This window comes from Erinaceus europaeus, chromosome 4, assembly GCF_950295315.1.
Source record: "Erinaceus europaeus chromosome 4, mEriEur2.1, whole genome shotgun sequence".
Taxonomy (NCBI): Eukaryota; Metazoa; Chordata; class Mammalia; order Eulipotyphla; family Erinaceidae; genus Erinaceus; species Erinaceus europaeus.
In genome coordinates this window covers 106,355,773-106,374,137 of record NC_080165.1, presented here as the reverse complement: position 1 = coordinate 106,374,137, position 18,365 = coordinate 106,355,773, and the positions used below count along the sequence as shown (strand labels likewise).

Sequence of the window (18,365 nt, the reverse complement as noted above, 5' to 3'; positions counted from 1 at the left end):
AGAAAGAAATGGAGAGAGGAGGGGAAGACAGAGAGGGGGAGAGAAAGACACCTGCAGACCTGCTTCACCGCCTTTGAAGCGACTACCCTGCAGGTGGGGAGCCCAGGGCTTTATGCCAGTCCTTGCACTTTGCACCACATGTGCTTAACCCACTGCGCTACTGCCCAACTCCCAGCATTGTTCATTTCTGGCTGATGGTAGGTAGTGCTGGGGATTCAACCAGGGACCACAGGGCCTCAGGCATGAAAGTCTTTTGTGTAAAATTTATGCTATTTCCCCAGTCCTAGAATTCAACTCTTTGGCTTTGCCCAACCTATGGACATCTAATTTTTGACAAAGGTGCCCAGACTATTAAATGGGGAAAGGAGAGTCTCTTCAACAAATGGTGTTGGAAAAACTGGGTTGAAACATAAAGAATGAAACTGAAACACTCTACGTCACCAAACAAAAGTGAATTCCAAATCATTCAAGACCTTGGATGTTAGACTAGAAACTATCAAATATTTAGAGGAAAATATTGGCAGAACTCTTTTCCACCTAAATTTTAAAGGTATCTCCAATGAAACAAATCCAATTACAAAGAAGACTAAGGCAAGAATAAACCAATGAGACTACATCAAATTAAAAATCTTCTGCACAGCCAAAGAAACCAGTATCCAAACAAAGAGACCCCTCATAGAATGGGAGAAGATCTTTACATGCCATACATCAGACAAGAGGTTAATAACCAACTTATATAAAGAGCTTACTAAATTCAACAAGGAAACAAATGACCCCATCCAAAAATGGGGAGAGGACATGGACAGAACATTCACCACAGAAGACACTTGAAAAGCTGAGAAACATAATGGAGAAATGCTCCAAGCCATTGATTGTCAGAGAAGTGCAAATAAAGACAACAATGAGATACCATTTCACTCCTGTGAGAATGTCATACACCAGAAAAAGTAGCAGCAACAAATGCTGATGAGGTTGTAGGGACAAAGGAACCTTTCTGCACTGCTAGTGGGAATGTGTATTGGTCCAGAGCCTGTGGAGAGCAGTCTGTAGAACTCTCAGAAGGCTAGAAATGGACCTGCCCTGTGACCCTGCAATTCCTCTCCTGGAGATATATGTTTTTAAAAAATATTTTCTCAACAAATTGTTTGGCTTCGTATGTTAACTCTCTTTTCAATCACCAGGTTCCAGATGCCACCAGGATGCTGGCCAGGCTTCCCTGGATTGAAGACCCCACCAATGTGTCCTGGAGCTCTGCTTCCCCAGAGACACACCCTACTAGGGAAAGAGAGAGGCAGACTGGGAGTATGGACCGACCAGTCAACACCCATGTTCAGCGGGGAAGCAATTACAGAAGCCAGACCTTCTACCTTTTGCAACCCTCAATGACCCTAGGTCCATGCTCCCAGAGGGCTAGAGAATGGGAAAGCTATCATGGGAGGGGGTGGGTTATGGAGATTGGGTGGTGGGAATTGTGTGGAGTTGTACCCCTCCTACCTTATGTTTTTGTTCATTAATCCTTTCTTAAATAAAAAATTTAAAAAAAAATTTTTATTGGGGAGTCGGGCTGTAGCACAGCGGGTTAAGCGCAGGTGGCGCAAAGCACAAGGACCGGCATAAGGATCCCGGTTCGAACCCCGGCTCCCCACCTGCAGGGGAGTCGCTTCACAGGCGGTGAAGCAGGTCTGCAGGTGTCTATCTTTCTCTCCTCCTCTCTGTCTTCCCCTCCTCTCTCCGTTTCTCTCTGTCCTATTCAACAATGATGACAACAACAATAATAACTACAACAATAAAACAACAAGGGCAACAAAAGGGAATAAATAAATAAAATAAAATATTTAAAAAATTAAAAAATATATTTTATTTATTTATTAATGAGAATGACAGGAGGAGAAAGAACCAGACATCACACCAGTACATGTGCTGCTGGGGGTTGAACTCCGGACCTCATGCTTGAGAGCTCAGTGCTTTACCCATTGTGCCTCCTCCCAGATCACCTGGGGATATACCCTAAGGAACCAAACACACCCATCCAAAAAGTTTTGTGTATACCTACTATGTTCATAGAAGGACAATTTGTAATAGCCAAAACCTGGAAGCAACCCGTGTCCAACAACAGGTGAGTGGCTAGGTAAGCTGTAATATATATTTACTCAGCTATTAAAACGATGAATTCACCTTCTTTACCTCATCTTGGATGGAGTCTGAAGGAATCATGTTAAGTGAGATAAGCCAGAAAAAGAAGCATGAACGTAGGATGATCTCACTCATAGACAGAAGTTGAGAAATAAGAACAGGAGGGAAAAGACAAAACAGAACTTGGACTTGGTTTGGTGTATTGCACCAAAGTAAAGGACTCTTGAGTGGCAGGGAGGGTTCAGGTCTTTGAACATGATGGTAAAGGAGGACCTATCTGGGGTTGCATTGTTATGTGGAAATGTTATACATGTACAAACTACTATATTTTACTGTTGACTATAAACCATTAGTCCCCCAGTGAAGAAATTAAAAAAAACTCTGGGATGGGATTGAGAGGGGGCAGGATTCAGGTCCTGGAACCTGATGGCAGAAGAGGACCAAGTGGGGGGTGAATTATTATGTGGAAAACTGAGAAGTATTATACATGTACAAACTACTGTATTTTACTGTTGACTGTAAACCATTAATCCCCAAATAAAGAAGAAAAAAAAAGTAAAGCTTTGCTGAAACTAGGAACAGGTGGCCAACTTCTATTAAAGGTGCTTCCAAATGTCTCTTAGTGACTCTTCAGATCTGATGAATTCCTTTTCCTATTAGGTCAAGCTCCCTATCCATGTATCTATCACCCAACCCAAGTGTTCTCTATCTAACATTCTGCTTTGTGTTCAGTAAGATTATGGTGGCTGGAAAAAACACCACAACATCAACCCAAACACATCCACATCCATACAAACATCAAAAAACAAACAAACAAAAAAATGATGTTCATGTAGAGTTTAAGGTAAAAGTTGAGGCAGTAGTGTCCAGAATGAATGTAAGTGCATGTAAGGTCAGGTATGGTCCAGAACTGGGATTAATTATTGTCACAGCACATCTGTGATTGGGCAGATGACTAATAGCATAGTCTGTTATTTTAGGGCAGTTATAAAACTTTATGGTTTCACACCATGTGATGCGATGAGAGCAAATTTGTAAGAAGTGCTGCTTCTCCATTTTCTGATGAAAGAGCAGAAGAGGGAGGCCTGGGTCTAAGGTGTAGTGTTCCTAGGAGTGAATCTGTATGGGACTGTGTCTCCACAGTTTCAAAAAATCTGGAACCTATTCTAAAGCTTGTCCAGATCCTCAACAAAATAATGAAGCCATTTTCCTTTCCTGATAGGTAAATCCGGTTGCCTACTCTCTAAGTGACATGCCAACTAAATCCATTAAAAATCCAGAGAGAATTATTTACACTGACCAAAAAATCTTGGTTTGGGACTAATGAAAATGAAAGCCTGAAATCATATCCTGTGTGTGCGTATTGAAGAACTGGGAGCCATTCTAGCATAGGGCATTGCCTTGGTTCACAAGACAGTTTATAAACCAAGATACTTGCTGCAACATCTTTTATCTTTTCAGTCCAACAGGCATTCTATTTTAATTTTTAAAAGTCGGGAAGTTCTGCATAGGCATATATAAATGTACTGAATATACATATTTTTCTAGTAAAGTGATTCAAAAGAAAAGAGTCCTAAACAAAGTAGGCTAAGCAGCCATCAATGGGTGGGCTTGCAGGCCTGGAAAGTTTTCACTTCCATTCACTGCAGCTTGTGGGAACCCCCACAAGACAGGAAGGTAGCAGGAGTGGACAGTTCCCGAATGAAGACTGGAGGAGGGTCAATGTGGAGCTAAGATGTGGATGAATAAAGGCTAATTTCTCTTAAAGAGCAGAGCAGCCCTATGGGGGAGTACTGGGGTGTGGTAGCACGGACTGAGTGGCATTAGGGAGTAGGGGAGGAGAGAAAGAGAGGAGACGGGGAGAAAGACGCGACAGTGAGGGGAGAGATATGGGAGACAGGGAGCAGGGAAGGAAAGGGAGAGGAAGAAGAGAGAAAGGAGGGGGGAGAGACAGAGAGAGGAAAGGGCGGTGAGAGGGGAGTGAGAGAGAGACGGAGACAGGCAGAGAGAGAAGAGACTCCAGATGAGGACGACTGGGCACTGTGATTGGGGTCTGCAGGAAAATAATGGGGAGGATGTAAGCTGCACAGGGAGCAGAAGGCAGCGGTGAGCCTAGGGCCGCAGACAGGGCGGGGCCTAGGGGAGGCGGGGCCCGGCGCGGATCCCGCCCGGCAACCCAAGGGTTAACGCGGGCGCTCGCGCCGGGCGAGCTGGTTTCCAGGGTAACGGCCGCGCAGTTCCGGCCTTGCAGTGCCGGCCCGTACCAACGCGCGCGGGGGAGCGCGGGCGGAGGGCGGCGCCAAGCGCGGCGGCGGGGGTGCGTCCAGGCGCCACCAAACGCGCGGGCCGCCTGCTCGCCCGGTCCGCGCCGCGCTCGGCTCGCTCCGGGGTTGGCGGCTCGCAACCGCCCGCGGACGGCGGGCGCGGGGGCCGCGTGCGCGGCGGCCCGACCCGGCCCGCTGGTCCCCCCGCCCGGGCGGCGAGTGAGGGCGGCCCGGGCTGGGAGCTTTGAAAAGCGGCCGGGAGACAAAGGCGGCGACGGAAGCCGCCCGGCGCCCGGGCCTCGGCGGCGGAGGATGCGGCGCGGGGCGCGGGGGCGGCGGCGGCCGGGCGGCGCGGGGCGAGCTTAGCCCGAGGCGAGAGCGGCGAGAGCGGCTCCGGGCGCGGCGCCTGCGCCCGGGATGTGAGCCGGCGGGGAGGCCGGCGGCCGGGCGGACGGACGGACGGAAGAAGGACTGACGGGCGGCCGGAAGGCGGCGGGCGGGGCGGGCCTTGGGCCCGAGGCGGCGGCGCCCGCTCTGGTCGCTGCGGGCCGCGGCAGTCCGCGCCTCGTGTCCCGGCGCCGCGAGGGGGCGGCGGAAGATGGAGACGCACATCTCGTGCCTGTTCCCCGAGCTGCTCGCCATGATCTTCGGCTACCTGGACGTGCGCGACAAGGGGCGCGCGGCGCAGGTGTGCACGGCCTGGCGGGACGCCGCCTACCACAAGTCGGTGTGGCGCGGGGTGGAGGCCAAGCTGCACCTGCGCCGGGCCAACCCGTCGCTGTTCCCCAGCCTACAGGCCCGCGGCATCCGCCGGGTGCAGATCCTCAGCCTGCGCCGCAGCCTCAGCTACGTGATCCAGGGCATGGCTAACATCGAGAGCCTCAACCTCAGCGGCTGCTACAACCTCACCGACAACGGGCTGGGCCACGCGTTCGTGCAGGAGATCGGCTCCCTGCGCGCCCTCAACCTCAGCCTCTGCAAGCAGATCACCGACAGCAGCCTGGGCCGCATCGCGCAGTACCTCAAGGGCCTGGAGGTGCTGGAGCTGGGAGGCTGCAGCAACATCACCAACACCGGCCTGCTGCTCATCGCCTGGGGCCTCCAGCGCCTCAAGAGTCTTAACCTGCGCAGCTGCCGTCACCTGTCCGACGTGGGCATCGGGCACCTGGCCGGCATGACGCGCAGCGCGGCCGAGGGCTGCCTGGGCCTGGAGCAGCTCACGCTGCAGGACTGCCAGAAGCTCACCGACCTGTCCCTGAAGCACATCTCCCGGGGACTGACGGGCCTGCGGCTCCTCAACCTCAGCTTCTGCGGGGGCATCTCGGACGCGGGCCTCCTGCACCTGTCGCACATGGGCAGCCTGCGCAGCCTCAACCTGCGCTCCTGCGACAATATCAGCGACACGGGCATCATGCACCTGGCCATGGGCAGCCTGCGCCTCTCGGGGCTGGACGTGTCCTTCTGTGACAAGGTGGGGGACCAGAGTTTGGCCTACATTGCCCAGGGGCTGGACGGCCTCAAGTCGCTGTCGCTCTGCTCCTGCCACATCAGCGACGATGGCATCAACCGCATGGTGCGGCAGATGCACGGGCTGCGCACGCTCAACATTGGGCAGTGTGTACGCATCACGGACAAGGGCCTGGAGCTGATCGCTGAGCACCTGAGCCAGCTCACCGGCATCGACCTTTATGGCTGCACGCGCATCACCAAGCGCGGCCTGGAGCGCATCACCCAGCTGCCCTGCCTGAAGGTACTCAACCTGGGACTCTGGCAGATGACGGACAGTGAGAAGGTCAGGTGAGGGCGGGACAGCTCCCCTGGCCCTGCCCTGCCCAGTTTCCCCTCACCACCAGATCCCTGCACAGACCACTGCAGTGGATGATGACACGGGGCTCCTCATCTCCTATCCCTCCCTCCCAGCATCTCTGTCTGAAGCACAGTCTCCTCTGCATCAGGGGGCCCTTTTCCTCCTCCTGCCACGCCCCCCGCCCACGGTCAGCTGGACTAGGCCACCACCCGCTGGCAGGCTCCCCTTTGTAGGGGACGGACAAACCCTTTGAGCTAATGGATCCCCACTGCTGTGGCATTTGGAAATGGGGGTGGGAGTGACTAGTCCTTTCCGCCCAGGGGAGTTGAGGGAAATGTCTGCCTTCACTTAAGCTTTCAGTTGGATACTGTGATCTGGTTTTTATTTTGAAATGTATGAAAAGCAAACCCAACTACAAGGGCCTTTTCACCCTCCTTCCACTCTCCCACTAACCCCAGTCTCTTCGCCATTTAATCCTTTTACTGAACTCTACCCTTCATGCTCCTTTCGTTTTTGTCTTGTTTAAATTTTTTTTTAAAAAAAACCCTTAAATCATGATCTTTCTTTTTTCTGCTGAATATAGTTTATATATTATATATGTGAACTATATATATAATATACACATATTATATATACACACACACAAATGTCTGGCTACCTCGTTTTAGTTTACTTTTTTCTCTGAAGCCCTGGAATTCTTCTACAAGAGAGAGATTTTGAGACTGAAACATTTTTGTGCCTAGACTGGAAAAATGCTCATTGGGTTTGTACATTTATTTGTTGTTAATGTTCTGGCTTCTCCTAAACTCCATCCAGTATGTCGCACCTCCATGTTCTGGCTATAAATCCTTTTCTCCTTGTCCACTGGGATTTGAGCACCCAGTGGAGTACCTAAATGTTCATTTATAGCACAGATGTGTGGGAGAAATAAGGTTTGATCATTTTCTGTTTGCTTGAGATGCAGGTTGTGTCTTGAAAATGATTATATATGCAAAATCTGCCCTGTCCTCACCCTCTTCCTAGTTTTCCCCACAAAAAGGTCTTCCCCTTGTGAGCAGAGCCACAGAGTTGGCTGCATAGCCCCTGGGGCTGCAGTGAAGGGCAGAAGACTGAAATTCAGGTCTTATCTCTGCTCTGTTAATGTGATGGGAGCTTGTGGGTTTTAAATTTTTGTTTCTAAATGGAGGAATAGGTGACTTTATTTTGGTGGGAGTTGGGACTTGTGGCTTTAAAATTGCTTTTGAGTAGGATGTATATTTCTGTTGAATTTTTCGTTTATTTTTTTAGAGTCCCCCACAGCATCTTGTGAGATCATGGAGTTAAACCCAGAGACCTTTATCAATTAATTGTACTGTTTGTGAATTTCTATAAATAATAACAAAGATCCTCTTAAAACGTTTATATTCTTACAAGTAAAAGGTTAAACTGATATTTATATAATAAAAGAGGAAATATGAAGTATGTTTTTGAAAAAAAACACAAGCCTTGTATCTGTGAGTTTATTTTTAAAACAATGTGTTTTGAGTATGGGCCAAAGTAGGAGGGATCACTGTGTCCTCACAAGTCGAAAAGGAAATCAGGTGTAGAGTTAGTTCAGTGCATCCTTTGTGGTTTGCGGGAGCTCATGGTTAGATTCTGTATTAAGGTTTACTACTGACATCTAAGTATTTTGTTTCTAAATATGTGATTAGACTGGAGAATGGCATATTTTTTTTTGTTTGTAACAAACTCTCAACATGGAAATATAAAGAATTTGAACAAAATGAAATTTTTTCAAAAACCAGATTTGCTAGAGTCACAGTTTCGCCAGGGTGACCAAATTTTCTTTGGGTGGAAGTTCTGTGGGTGAAGTTGAGAAAGTGGGTCTCAAGATGTGGAAGATGGGTTTGGTAGGATGTGAACCAGTGAAGAGCCCAGGGGACTAGAGCCATTGTTAGTCACAGGAGGCTGTCCTGCTCAGCCATGCATGCTGAGTCTGCAGTGAGAGAAGGTCTTCCAGCAGAGGGGGTAGGCAGCTCAGCCCCTCTTTTTAACATTCTCCTCCAGTCCTCATTATATTGATATTTAAGCAGTTTTCCTAGGAATGGCCAGAATTTCTTGTACATTTGAATTTTAAGCTTTTCCAGAGTTGATACTGGCCACTTGGTTCACTTGGTCGAAGGTTCTGGGCAGATAAGTGAAGACCAACAATTCTAGCCAAGAGACCTTTATGGTGGACCAGTAACTAAATGATCTGATGTCCTGTGGTTGGGCTGTAGAAACTAGGAAGCAAAATACTCAAACAGTGGAGTGATTCATATTCTTGATTTCACAGCAGTCTTTCTTAGTTATTCCTGAGATTAAAAAAAAAAAAAAAAAAAAGGATTTGATCCTAGCAAGAGCTGATAAAAGTAGCCTAAAACTTTACTGGATCTTTTTCCAGGAAGAGAACTAGAACCCAGGCTTCTCCTGGGGTAAGATTGTTTTGTAAAATTTCCAAGCTTTCTGCTGAGTAAATCACAAAAGCTGCATTGTTCCTTTTTGGAGAGCCATCACAATTGGGTCTAATTGAGCCTGACACTAGATCCATCTTCCTTTTCTTTGGGGAAGGTATGGGATCCTTTTTTTCCCTCTTACATTACAGTGCTCACTGCCTTAAAAAAGTAAAAAGTGTGAACTCTGGTAAGGGTTAGGGATTTTAAATTTGGGCCAGCTTCCTTATTTAGCATTTGACACAACACATGAAGGTTACACAAGCTATAGATTCGCTGGGGTTTTTTTAAGTTTAATTTTTCTTTTTTTGTTTTTTTAATTATAATTTTATTTAGTATTGGATAGAGACAGGAAATTGAAAGGGGAGGGGAGGTAGAAAGGGAAATAGAGACACTTTCAGACCACTTGTGAAGCTTTCCCCCTGTAGGTCCCAGGGCTTGAACTTCGGTCCTTCCACATTTGGCATCTGAGACAAGGATGATTGCCTTAAATAGTTTAGAAAATTCAACCTGATCAGTCAGCCACACAGATGGGAAAAACCAAATGTTCCTTTTATTAGTGTTTCTTTTTAAAGGTAAAGTCTTTCTTTTAAATAAGGACATATAATGTATAATTTAAATGAGGGCCAATTCCCCAAATACTGATGCTTTACTTGGAATGCAAGTAAAACCATCCACAGAACACTGAGAGAAATGTGAACTTTTCTTAGAAAGCTCAGACTTTCTAAAAGGAAAGGTTAGTGGCCCTCAGAGACCATAGAGGTAAAAAAATAAAAACTTGATTAGAAGGCCAGATCTGGTTCTTGTTGAGCACACATGCTACTGAGTGTAAGGATCCCAGTTCAAGCCCCTGGTCCCCAACTTCGAGTGGAGTGAAGCAATGCTACTGCTGTCTCTCTCCTTTTATCTCCCCCTTGCATCTCAGCTTCTTTCTTTTTCTAGTCAATAAATGAACAAATTAAAAATAAAGATAAAACAAAATACATGAACAAATTAAAAAAAAAAGAAAACTACAATCTGGCAATTTCCCCCCCTAATCCAATAGAAAGTCCCTGGCTTCTGCTCTATATGATGTCATTCAGTGATCTTCCTCTGTTGTGTTACTCTTCCTAGCATCAAGCATTTCAGAAATTGATTCTGCCTCTTTAGGAGAGTCCAAGGCCTAAATGCTGTGCCATTTGAACCCCTAAGAAGTCCGTGAAAGGTTTTTTGATGAAATAATGTGGGTTAAGCAAATCACCTGACTACCTCATGGTCCCAAATTTAAAAACTGCATCATGGGCAAAGTAAAGGACTAGAAATTGAAAGTTATTCACATGTAAACTTATGCTTAGGCCACATATTTATCTCATTTTTGTCAATATATATGCTCATTAGGTTATGTATTTTGAAAGCTTTATTAATGAGAGAAAATCAGCATTTTTTTTTTTTTGCACATATGATGCTGGTGATCAAACTGAACCTCAGGCTTTTCAGTCCAATATTCAGTCACTGTGCCACCCCCCCTCACCAGGCTATACAAGTAATTTTTTTTTATAGTGAATGTGAAATATGAGACACCCACATTTGGATCTCTTGTCAAACTACTACTAATTTAGAATTTACTAGAGGTAAGTGAACAGCTGGAGTAAGAGAATATCTTCATTTCTCAGATAGAAAAAGGCAGTTTCTAGACAATTGACAAATGTTGCTATAGACAAATGACCTGTGTTAGCATTTTCTTCTTTTGCAGTGACTTCTCTGGCTGTGCCTGGTGGAGCAGCCTGTGCCAATGCAGAAAATGGGGACTGTGGAGAACTTAGTCTCCCAGCAAAGGTGTCACACAGCATATGATTGAGGTGGAAGCAGCAAAGCATTCATTAGGTGGGGTATATAAACATCCTCAAAGCACTAGTGTTTGTTAAGCCAGGAGAGTGTATATATTTCTCTTTACAAAGATTTGGGGCCAGCAAACAGTAACATGCGCACTCATCCAAGTATACCACCACTCAGCCCGCAAATAATTTTTTAAAATCATGTCAGTGAGGCTCAGTGGCACCAGACATGCGCCAGGCCCAGGGTTCATTTCTCAGAGCTATAAAAATACATTTTAAAAGTTTATTATTATTATTATCTGATTATTCTGTGATTGTCTAAAGCGGGGGCAGGTGTGGGTCCCACGACAGGCCAAGCAGGCAGCTCTGCACCTGCAGCCACCCCACCCCACCCCACGCCCCGCCAAGGGGCTGCCACCTGCCAGGTGAGAGAGCCAGTCAGAACATCTGCTTCTTGGCTTCCAAACATTTTGCTTTTCCAAATTTGGCAGGTATTGTACAGTTAATTAGGCACATGGAGAAAGGCTTTTAAGGCTGACAGGATCTGCCCATGTGATAGGAGATCAGCCTCAGGGCTAAGAGGCTTCAGGCTTCAGTGACCACATGGCAACACTAAGGTTCCATCCTCTTCAGAGCACCACCCTGCCCCTCACTCCAGAGAACTGCTCAACTAGAACATGTCCCTTCACTGAGAAAAAGGAAAACCCCATGTTAAAAATTAGAATCACTTCTGATGCTTATTAAAACTAGATATGCTCTGAAGAGGATGGAACCTTAGTGTTGCCGTGTGGTCAGTGAAGCAAGTTGGTGAAAGTGCTCTAGGACAGCGGAGTAGCAAAGACACTGTTTGGATGCCAGAGGGATGGCTGATGGGGTGGATTAAGACTGGTCTTGCTATCACAGGGTGGTGCCATGGCACTTGGGAAAGCTCTGGTGCTGTGAGGTCTCTTAGTGTGCGTCTGAATAAAAAAATGTGGCCAGGATCAGTGAAATCATACACGTTTAAGGCCTGGGCTCCTGGGGGCTGGGGAAGCAATGTTTGTTACAAATAGTTATGTAAGAACAAACTGGAAGTAAATGATTATGATAGCCTCAAAAAGAACTCACATATGCTTAGCACACCACTCACTAGCGTCTTTCACACCGTCCTCCTATCAAGCAGACTCAACTTGCAGAAACACAAGTTATTTTCTCTTCATTCAGAGACTTTAAAAAAAAAAAGGGCCTCAACTTCACAGATGTTTTAGTTACAAATCTCACTTGTCCAGAAACTGCAAACAGCTCTAATTTGTTAATATCAGGCCCCCACCTTAGTTCATGCCTCCTTGGTTGATGCAACCACACTCAGTCCAGATGGACCATACAGAGCACCTACTGCATGTCCATAGTTACTATCCACATCAGAATTCTAGTCACTAGAACTGGGCCATGGGAAAACATTTGAGACTAGATTACTTTTTATAAATAATGTGGAATTGCTAAGTTTTTTCTTCATGAAAAAAGTTAAAATATGGAAATATCAACTACAAATGTCCACAGTAAATCTTTGGAAAGTTTTTTTTTAATTTTTTATTATGTTTATTTATTGGGTATAGACAGCCAGAAACTGAGAAGGAAAGGGGTGATATAGAGGGAGAGAGACAGAGAGACACCTGCAGCCCTGCTTCACCACTAGTGAAGCTTTCCTCCCTGCAAGTGGGGACTGGGGGATTGAACCCTGGTCCTTGCATGTTGTAATGTGCACTCTACCAGGTGCGCCACCATCTGGCCCCTAAAGTTTTTTTTTTTTTTTTTAACTCAAACAGGCATTTTCTTCCTTGCTTTTTTTTTTTTTTTTTAATATTTTATCTTTATTTATTTACTGAATAGAGACAGCCAGAAATTGAGAGGGAAGATGATGATAAGAGAGGGAGAGAGACAGACACCTACAACACTACATCACCACTTGCAAAGCTTTTCCCTTGCAGGTAGGGGCTGAGGGCTTGAACCTGGGTCTTGTGCATTGTAACACGTGTGCTCAACCAGGTGTGTCATCACCTGGCCTTGGCATTTTCTATTTATTTATTATTGGATAGAGATAAAAATTGGGAGAGCAGGGGAAGGGGGTAGAGAGGGAAAGAGACAGAGAGATACCTATGGCCCTATTTCACCATTTGTGAAGCTTTTCCTCCTGTAGGTAGGGACCAGATGCTTGAACTTGGGTCACTGTGCACTATAATGTGTGTGTTCAACCAGGTACATCAACGCCTGGCCCCTCAAACTAGCATTTTCTGTGCACATTCCATAAGAGACCTTGTCCTAAGTATGGAGGCACCAAAATAAAAATAGACCTGATAATCCCAAGAGTCTTTAGTAAAATCACTGTGAATAAAATGGGACAGGTGAGTAATATAAAAGGGATTTCAACAATTAAGCTCCTCAATTACTTGGTTTCCTTAGATGGAAGAAAATCTAATTTCAGTACCTTCCATTTTCACGTTAATGTTTTAAATCTTAACCTCACACACACAAAAAAATCCATAGCCATGAACTACAAGCATGGCCGATAAGCGTCATAAACAATGTGAAAATGCTAACATCAAAGTGATAATTTTGAATTCTTCTGGTTCACATTGAATGTACACTATTCAGAGTCAAAAACTTATAAAAGCAATATGGGTGTGTTCTGTGGGCCCCTGGACATCATTAAGCTTGAAGCCTGCTGCTGTGAAAAGCAGACTGTCAGAGGGTGGATGAGAGTTGGCTCTGCCAATCCCAGCTGATGTTATGTGTACTGAGTCAGACACCCAGATGCTGTGCCCAGAGTCAGCAGAGCAGCATGGCCCAAACCAAGGCATCTGGCCCAGCTTCCTCCCACACCTGTGGGCCTGACTTTATTTTGCTTTAATTTATTTAATTTTATTTTTTTAGATATGGCACAGAGAAACTGAGAGAGGAGGGGGAGACAGAAAGAAAGAAAGACACCTCAAACCTGCTTCACTGCTTGTGAAGCTTTTCCCCTGCAAGTTGGGGACTGGGGTTTTGAACCCAGGTCCTTGCAAATGGTAACGTGTGCATTCAATTGGATGGGCTACCACCTGACTTTTTTTTTTTTTTAAAGGCTATTTTGTCTCAAAACTTTTTTTTTTTTTTTTTGGATAGGACAGAGATAAATGGAGAGAGGAGGGGAAGACAGAGGGGGAGAGAAAGATACCTGCAGACCTGCTTCACCGCCTGTGAAGGGACTCCGCTGCAGGTGGAGTGCCGGGGGCTCGAACCGGGATCCTTATGCCGGTTCTTGCGCTTTGCACCAAGGGCGCTTAACACACTGCGCTACCACCCGACTCCCCACCACTTGACTTTTTTTTTTATGTATTTTTCTTTTTTTATCAAAGCAATTAAATTTTAAATTTTTTGTATTTATTTATTTATTCCATTTTTTTGTCCTTGCTGTTTTACTGTTGTGGTTATTATTGATGTCGTCGTTGTTGGATAGGCCAGAGAGAAATGGAGAGAAATGGAGAGAGGAGGGTGAAGACAGAGAGGGGGAGAGAAAGACACCTGCAGACCTGCTTCACCGCTTGTGAAGCGACTCCCCTGCTCCCCTGCAGGTGGGGAGCCAGGGCTCGAACCGGGATCCTTACGCCGGTCCTTGTGCTTTGCACCACCTGCGCTTAACCCGCTGCACTACAGCCCGACTCCCCCACCTGACTTTTAATGGGACAACTGACTATATGGCATGGGACTCAGCATCCTCATCCCTCTTTGCTGTTGGGGGGAAAATTACATATATATATATATATATATTACATATAAATTACATACACACACATATACATATGGAGGGAGATATTTGGACTTTAAAATCAATCTCTTTTTTCAAAGGTAGGAGACAGAACACTTTTTTTTTCTTTCCTTCTGCTAGTTCCTTGACTTTGTTCATCCTCTCCCTGACAAAGCAAAAACAAAATACCTCTACCTTATGAAAAGGCTAGGAATCATGTCTACACCTGCGTCCAAGGTAGCTAGTACAACCTAATGTTCTCCTTTACCCCAAGATTGTTACAATGATCTTTAGCATACACCATAAAGCAGGAAAATTAAGCAGGTTAGCACAAAGCTGTTTTCCAGCAGGGAGATAGATGCAAAGTGGAAGGATTAAGTCCATCCACAGTCTGCATGCCTTGTTTTGCCAGCAGGTGGCAGCATTGCCTGTCTGTTGAAGCTACTTCCCTCCTGGAAATGAAGACTTGACCAGAGAAAGATCTTACATCACAGCAAAAGATGAAGTTGTTCCATACATGACGTCACCAAGATTTCTATCATTTAATGATATCTATAAATATCTTTATCTTAGATACTGACAGGATCAGTTGATTCTGATATACCTGGTCTAAGACTGTAAATAATTTAGTGTTTGAAAAAAAATGTTATTTTTAGAAATACTAACTGGGAGGGGTAGATAGTAAAGGGTTATGCAAAGAGATTCTTATTCCTGATGTTCCAAAGTCCCAGGTTCAATCCCCCACATAAACCAGAGCTGAGTAGTGCTCTGGTAAAAAGCAAGCAAACAAAAAACAAAGTCTGAAATGCTTTAACAAGTGTCAGAACTCAATCAGTTTCCAAATTTAAACCATTAAGTGCTTAGACTAAAGGAATATATACTTAAAACTGAAATCTAGGCATTTAAAGAACTTGAGACATTCCCCCTAGCATATTGAATAAACAGTGATTTATATGGATTATATGTTAATAGGAGTATAGTTTAACAACATTCCCACCACCAGAGGTATGTGTCCATAGTCCCACTCCCCCTACAATGGAACTGAAAATCTACTCCCCCAAACCCCCAGCCACCAGAGTCTTTTATTTTGGTGAAATACTTTAACCCCATTCCAAATTCTGCTTTGTGTTTTCCAGTCTTTCTTCTTTCTCAGCTTCTGGTTATGAGTGAGATCATCCCATACTCATCCTTCTCTTTCTGGCTTATCTCACCTAACATGATTCCTTCAAAATCCTAACCATGTGATTTTCAAAGTAAACCAAGCTCTCAAATAACTTGGTTATAATACTACTTTTCTATTGCCTTCTTAAACTCTAACATAGCAAGGAAACACCCCCATTATCTTTAAAATCCATATTTCTCCCTTCCTAGAATCTCTTGGACTTTGCTTGTTATTTCTTGAAGCTTCTCCTCTTACTTGATCCCCTACCCTGTGATATTGCCTCAGCTGACCTCAACTAAATCAGTGCAACCAGTGCCACCACACCACGTTTCACTTCAGACTATATCCAGAGACATCAAACCTGAGGTGTCAACCTTACAACTCCAATAATCTGGTGAGACTTTTCCTAATGCATGGAACTGCCTAGTTCCATCACAAATAGCACACTCCCTAACAAAGTTATAGACCCTAGATATATGGCATAAGAAACAGGTTTCATGGACATATGTACCCATACGTTTGGGGAAGCTATATACCTCAAAGTAAAAGTGCTCAGTAGTCTGCTGTGATTAGACTTAGACTTAATAAGCCCAGCAAGCAAGTAGAGAGACCTAAAGGAGACACCTTAAAGTGTCTCATCCAAATATTTACTACTTAGGCCTAGACACTCTCCCCTACTTCACTTCCTTCTACCACTCTACTCAATTAACTACACCAAAGAAAGTAAGAGATATCCCCTAATCTCTTCTGACAGCAACAGCATTAATGTCACTCCTTGATAATCTTCAGAAGAAATGCTGTATACAATTGACCAAGAGATATACCGGCAAAAGTGTATATACCAACTAAAGGACAACTACTGTCCCTTATGACAACCTCTATTATTCATTAAACAAGTAAAATGCTGTAAAACTTCAGGTGAACTTAGATCCCACTTAAACCTTAGGTCTGTTCCCTCCCTAACTTGAGGCCAAATCCCATAAACCTAATACTGGTTTGGATACAACAAATGACACTCAGTAATTTACATCATACACATAGATGTAAATTTTAATAGCAAGAGTCAACAGTACTATATTATTTTCATTTTTATTATTATACAAAAATGGAACATTTCTGGTGATGAAAAATTCTATTGCTTCTTTCAGGAAAAAAATGGAAAAAAAACTTTTTTTTCTGAAGACTCTTCCCTCCCCCCTTCAGTTTCAGCTAGAAAGACAGGAGAGAAATTTTAAAAAGGAAAAAGAAAGACTCCATAGCCTACTCCAATGTATCTGAAGCTTCCTGTGGTACTGTGCAAAGTACTCACATGGTAGTGGTGCCAAGGGCTCAAACCCAGGTCCCACAGCATAGGAAAGTGTGTGTTCTTCCTAGTGAGTGACCTTTCCACCCTTGTATTGTTGTTGTTGTTACTAATATTAGAACTAGCTTTATGCACATGACTCAGGGCCAATCAGGCCTTTGCCCTACTGGGAGAAGCTTTGGTGCTATAGTCTCTGTCTCTGAAAAAATCAGCCCAGAGTGGGAGTGGTGATAACCCCCACCCCCCACCTCCAGCAATGAACAAAAAAAAAAACAACAAAACTATAAATAAAAAAATAGCTTCATTTCCCAGGTGAAGGAATCTTCATAAAATCTAAAGGCTGAACATAAGTAAGAGCCCTGATAAAGATTAAAGGTTGCTCAAACCTAAATTCCTCCTGTGGAAAGCATATACTAGGAGAAGTTAGGCAGCAAAAATTAAAACAAAGATAAAAAACTTCTGAACCAACCTGGCCAGATTCCAGAAAATGTCACAATTGGGGCAGGCTGGGAGTATCAGAGAAGTTAAGGATCTTGGCTTGGAAGTGAAGCAGGCAGTTGGAGCAAAGATGGAGATAAAAAGGACACAATCCCCTGAGCTCCTTCCATCACACTGTATCAGTCAGATGAGGCAGGGTCCCGGTTCTATCCACAGAGGCATTCTGGTTAGAGACCAAACAAGAGAGTATGTGTCACTCCACACAAAATCGAGGTGAAAACCCAGGGTGGCTGACAAGCTCTAGCAATAAGGATGTATCCATGAAATTTGATGGGGGGGCAGACCTGCTTAAGTGCACATATCAACATGTGCAAAGGCCCTGCTCCCCACCTGCAGGGGGAGGCTTCACAAGTGGCTGGGGGTGTAGGGTGAGGAGAAACACCATGTGTCTGAGAGTGTCCTCAGAGAAGGGCAGCCTGGCCTTCTCTGGACACTCACAGTAGCTGGGGTGAATGCCCCACTTCATCCACATTTCCATTTACTATTATTTTTATTTGTGATTTAATATTGATTTACAAAATTACAAGGTAATACCACCAGAGTTATGTGTCCCCATGCCCTCCATTGGGAACTGCAATGGTTTTCCCAAGGTCATAGATATGGGTTGACTATCATTTCTATATCTGTCTATCTTTTTGACCATTTTTTAAATGGTCTTACCTTTTCTTCCTTTCTTAGTTTTTTTTTATATTTATTTTATTTATTTATTCCCTTTTGTTGCCCTTATTGTTTTATTGTTGTTGTTGTTGGATAGGACAGAGAGAAATGGAGAGAGGAGGGGAAGACAGAGAGGAGGAGAGAGTGAAGTCACCACCTGTGAAGCGACTCCCCTGCAGGTGGGGAGCCGGGGTTCGAACCAGGATCCTTATGCCGGTCCTTGTGCTTTGCGCCACCTGCGCTTAACCCACTGCGCTACAGCCTGACTCCCTTTTTCTTCCTTTCTAAGTCACATGTACACCTATTACTACTTCTGAATGTCCTTCCTTTTGCCTCTTCTCTCTCTGGATCCTAATGGAATTGGGACTGAGAGCCCTCTACCTATTTCTCCCACTCTGGGAGTACCATTTATTATTATTATTATATTAGTTAACCAGGATGCTTCTCAGCTCTGGCTGATGGTGGTGCTGGAGACTGAACATGGGACCTCAGA

General features: G+C 44.8%; 2 protein-coding genes across 4 annotated transcripts in view; one reads left to right on the top strand and one right to left on the bottom strand.

The window, feature by feature from the left end:
- WNT5B (Wnt family member 5B) overlaps positions 1-18,365 on the bottom strand; it is a 150,725-nt gene that overhangs the window by 59,360 nt on the left and 73,000 nt on the right. The window lies entirely within an intron of this gene.
- On the top strand, positions 4,949-7,686 carry FBXL14 (F-box and leucine rich repeat protein 14). Its single transcript, XM_007525874.3, has one exon. It carries the CDS (start codon positions 4,996-4,998, stop codon positions 6,196-6,198), a length of 1,203 nt encoding a protein of 400 aa, XP_007525936.1. The 5' UTR covers positions 4,949-4,995; the 3' UTR covers positions 6,199-7,686.

What these genes read in the sequence shown, in the direction of transcription:
- FBXL14 (XM_007525874.3), top strand. Translation starts at nt 4,996, where the DNA reads ATGGAGACGCACATCTCGTGCCTGTTCCCCGAGCTGCTCGCCATGATC.